Source organism: Salvia splendens, chromosome 3 (genome assembly GCF_004379255.2).
Source record: "Salvia splendens isolate huo1 chromosome 3, SspV2, whole genome shotgun sequence".
Lineage (NCBI taxonomy): Eukaryota > Viridiplantae > Streptophyta > Magnoliopsida > Lamiales > Lamiaceae > Salvia > Salvia splendens.
Window position 1 is genome coordinate 8150343 of NC_056034.1, and position 4941 is coordinate 8155283.

Consider the following 4941-nt stretch of genomic DNA (forward strand, 5'->3'; position numbering starts at 1 on the left):
TATCAGATTCGGAGAAGATTTCAAAATCATCGCACCGTTTCGAATCCCACCTTTTCAGGATTCAACGGCCGGATTTTACTGTCGCATTTAATGCAGTCACGCGCAAGGCACGTCCCCTGACGTCAGCCTCCCCCGTACCTTTATCCAGAATGCCGAAGTGACTCGCTTCGCCGAAGCGATTCACTTCGCTTTTCGGGGGGGGGGTAGTGATGGGGTACGTACTAAACAAGCCCAATAGCAGTGACGGCCCATCAGCCCAAAGCCCAAGGAAGAGTATCAGTTCGGCATTACCAAAGAGTTCGGCCCCAGCCTACAGCTCGGTAAAAGCCAACCAATCAGTTCGGCATTACCAAAGAGTTCGGCTCCAGCCTACAGCTCGGTAAAAGCCGACCAATCAAGCTCTACTCTCAGATCGGCAAAAGCTGCTCGGCAATAGTTCAGAAGTTCGGTCTCAGTATTCGACCGAACTGGAAGATAGTCAACTCATGCAGGATCACATGCAGGATAGTGGATCAAGCACAGAGATAGTGGACTCATGCAGGATCTCATGCAGGATAGTGGACCCATGCAGGATCTCCATGACCTCCACGACATTCACAACCATCATTAGTGGTGATGCAAGCCACGATCTTAGTTCAATGTATAAATAGAACTCAGATCAGATAAAGAAGGGTTAAGTTCTCTAGAGATCAAATATCAAATAGCAAGTCTGTATTGTAAGCTGTAGAAAACAGATCAAGCAATACAACTCTGCCCTCTTTTCTTCCCGTGGACGTAGATTTACCTCAGTAAATCGAACCACGTAAATCTCTGTGTAGTGATCTGCATTTTCCTGCATTCATCACCATCAAAAATTCGCCAAACCATCAATATTTTATTTATAATATTTTAAATAAATATCTCAAAAATTTAAGTTCGCAAAGATAATTTCCGACAAGCAGTTGTGGCCCTGATTATGGGCATAAAGACTTACAGATAAGGATGAAATTGTGTCTATAAATAATGAAATATAGTGTACAACAAGGGCATATTCCCACAAACAAGAAAAAAAATGGCTTCTCCCACCAGTCTCACAATATTCACACTCATAATCCTCTCTCTCACATACGCCTCCGCCGCCGCAAACCCAGCGGCCAGCTTCATCCGAAGCTCATGCAAAGCCACAACATACCCCGCCGTGTGCGAGAAGTCCCTCTCAACATACGCCTCCTCCATCAAAAAAAGCCCGCGGCAGCTGGTGATGACGGCGCTTACAGTGAGCGTCGACACTGCGGAATCGGCCAAGTCATTCGTCGCCAAGCTCACAAAGTTTCGCGGGTTGAAGCCGAGAGAGCGGTCCGCCATCAAGGACTGCTTGGAGGAGATCAGCGACAGCGTCGATAGGCTGAGCAAATCGGTGAAGGAGCTCAAGAACTTGGGCCGGGGCAAGGGCCCAGAGTTCACTTGGCATATGAGCAATCTGCAGACGTGGGTAAGCGCTGCGCTCACGGATGACTCCACGTGCTCGGACGGGTTTGCTGGCCGGGCCTTGAATGGCCGGATCAAGAATTCCATCAGGACCCGGATGACTAATGTGGCGCAGGTTACTAGTAATGCGCTCGCGCTCTGTAATAAGTTTGCGGATAAGTATACTTAAGTTGTGCTTCTTTTTAACTGTAAAATGTGTGTGTTTTTTTTAGTTGGGATGTACGAGGTTGAGTGAGTGGTTTTGTCCGTCGATGTTTTAGTTTTGTGGTATGATTTATAATGATGGTGATCTCGCCCCAGTTTTGTAATATAATGAAATTATACTAGTGATATTTGATGGAGTAATACTAATTAGAGCAATTTAATTGAAGAAGTAACAATAACATTATGAATGAATATAAAAATTTATACTAGTACTATTACTAGTTTACCATGGAATTCAGAAAGGAGCCACTTATTGAGGATAGGTGGAAAACAAATTAAATGCAACAACTTGACAACCAGTGGCTAATAATTTGTTGAATAATAGGCGTTGGTGGGCTAGATAGCAGAAGTTCTTGCGGAAAATCCGCATACGGTTACAAAAGAGTAAGAGCATCACTACGCGGCGTGCCGGCGTCCCGCGACCCGTCCCGGAGAGACGAGTCCGTCGAGCGACGCGTTGCAGCGCGCCGACCCGTCCCGCGTCTCGTGTCTCCGAGACAAGCAACGGGCCGTCTCGCCACGCGCCTCGGAGACGTGGCGCGACCCGGCGTCGTGCGTGACGCCCACTCGCCGGCCCGCGAGTAGGCGTCGTCACGTGCTAACGCAATAAATATTTTTTTAAAAAAAAATCGATTTTTTTTTAAAAAAAATAAAAAATAAAAGAAAAAAATTCTATTACCATTTTTTTGTTTTTTGTTTTATTTTTTAATTAATTTTTTTACTCTATAAATACTCCTAACTCATCCTTATTTCACACACAACTACTCATCTATTCTTCCTAAATCATCTCAATTTCCTCTCCAATTTTCATCTGACAACTCTTCTCCAAGATGTCCGGCGACGACAACTACGGCGGTTCCGGCTCCGGCGGGTGGGATCTCAACGCGTTCGGCGATTGGGAGACCATGATCAACACACTGGGAGGTTCCGGTTCGTCGATGCCGGGGACCCAGGGTTCGGTGACGCCGGGGGGTAACAACCACCCAATTTTGACGTTGATGCTTCTGCCCGTCCCTCCGCCCCGCGGTATTCGCAGGGATTATCCCAGATTCGGGAGGATTTTCCCGTTCATCCCACGCCGGGAGTAGGCCGAGGCGGTGGAGGTGGCCGAGGCGGTGGAGAACCCCAGGCGGGTGAGGAGGAGGAGGAGGAAGGGGAAGAGGAAGAGGATCTAGGCCGGCATCCGTACAGCAACCTCGAAACGCTGGCGGTGTACAACGCCTGTGTTACCGTCTCGTACGATCCCATCGTCGGGAATCAACAACCCCGGAAGTGTTTCTGGGAAAAAGGTCTGCGAGCTCTACCACCAGATGAAGCCGAAAGGCTCCCGCAAGCGCACATTTAAAATGCTCCGCTCTCATTTTGACCAAGTCGACAGACAGGTCAAAAATTTATGCGGCATCTACTCGACCGAAGCGGCGCACTACCAAAGCGGCGCTTCGGGAGCCGACATTCTGAGGGAGGCTTTGCGCGCCTACAACCAGGACACCGGCAAACAATTCAAATTTGTTGATGTTTGGCAGGCTGTCAAGGACGAGGAACGGTGGGCCGACGGTGACCGCTCCAGCTCGGGCTCAACCTCGAAGCGCACGAAGCACACAGCGAGTGGCCAATACTCGTCTAGTGACACCGGTGAGGGCAGCGACGCACTAGAGGCTGCCTCGCAGGAGTTTGCGGGTACGGCCGGCGATGCAAGGGGATCCAGCCGTGGGCGCCGTCGGTCGCAAGGGACGAAGGCGGCGAAAGCGGCTAGAGCGAGGAAGGGCCGAGGCGAATCAAGCCAGGCGGGCTCTAGATCGGGCTCGCGGAGAGGCTCGGACACACTTATGGCGGTGTACATGACCCCCACAATGGCGGACGTTTCCCGCTACTCGCCCTCCCAATACGCGGCCTGGTGGAACGGAATTGTGCATATGGCAGCACAACTTGGCCTTCCGACTCCCCCTCCACCTCGACCGCCTTCGAGGGATGATTCGCCGGCGGAGTAGTTTTTTTATTTTCTTTAAATTTGTATTTTAAATTATGCAACCGTTTAATTTTTTAGGATTTTAATTGTGTGTTTTTTTTCATTTTAAGTTGTACTTTTTTTTATGTTGTGTGTTTTTTAGTGAAGTGTGTTTGTTTTAATTGAATTGGGTTGGAAATAAAAATAAAAAATGAAATTGAATGAATAGTAATGTAAGGGACGGTTAAGAGACGGAGCGTTGCAGGTTTCGTTCCTTAGTTAAGGGATGAAGTAAAAAAGTATAATGGGCCCTCAGTTTAAGGGACAGTTAAAGGACGGTGGAGGGACAACGTAGTCGATGCTCTAATAAACTGGTTCACGGGCTGGCTTTAATGTTTATTATTACTAGTACAGTATGTCACAAGTTCACAACTCAGCTTGATTCGGTTCGAGTATCATAACTCACAGTAAATCCTAGTTGATCAATAACTTCAATGAATTAGAACGAAACATCGGTGTGATGGATTCAATTAAAATAACAATCCCATTGATCTTTTGGTGGTCAATAATATTTCCCCTTTTTTATTAAATATTTTTATTTGTCAATCATAGAGTACATATTAAAAGAATTATATATAATCTTGTTAGTTAGTGGAGTATAAGTAGTAGTATTTGTAGGTGTCAAACGGTGAACGGGATCGGTAAAGAAGGGTTTCTCTTATTCATTCATATATTAATCATACAATAGGCACTATTATATAGGACTAAGATAGATTATACAATGAAAAACTAATTAATTACATTGATTGATATCTCCTATATTTGGTAAGAGATAATCTCGCGTATCTTCCGTGATTTGGAGTATATTTTCCGTGATCTTCTCCAACACTCCACCTCAAGTTAAGTAACGGGATTCCTGATACTCAACTTGCACAATACTTCTCGAAAAAACTTCGAGTTCACCGCCTTTGTCAATATGTCAGCCAGCTGGTCCTCGGATTTGACATAGGGCATCGCAACTATCTTTGCTTCAATATTGTCCTTTATGAAGTGCCTATCAACCTCCACATGTTTAGTACGATCATGTTGAACTGGATTCTCCGAAATACTTATGGCCGCCTTATTATCACAGAACAACTTGCACGTCTGAGACGAAAAAGAGTTCTAATTCCCTCATAAGCTTCCGCAGCCCAATCAGCATCAGTAAATCCATGTATCTGTAGGTGCCCATGTTTCTCAAACAGGAGCCCGTGTTCGACGGTACTCTTCAAATATCGAACAATCCGCAAAACTGCCTCTCAATGCTCTTCTTGGGGTGCGTGCAT

At 46.4% G+C, this 4941-nt stretch overlaps 1 protein-coding gene across 1 annotated transcript; it reads left to right on the forward strand.

The window, feature by feature from the left end:
- The first annotated feature begins 1029 nt into the window (after window positions 1–1029).
- LOC121793696 (21 kDa protein-like) lies at window positions 1030–1799 on the forward strand. Its single transcript, XM_042191740.1, has one exon. It carries the CDS (start codon window positions 1052–1054, stop codon window positions 1634–1636), a length of 585 nt encoding a protein of 194 aa, XP_042047674.1. The 5' UTR covers window positions 1030–1051; the 3' UTR covers window positions 1637–1799.
- Window positions 1800–4941: the final 3142 nt, after the last annotated feature.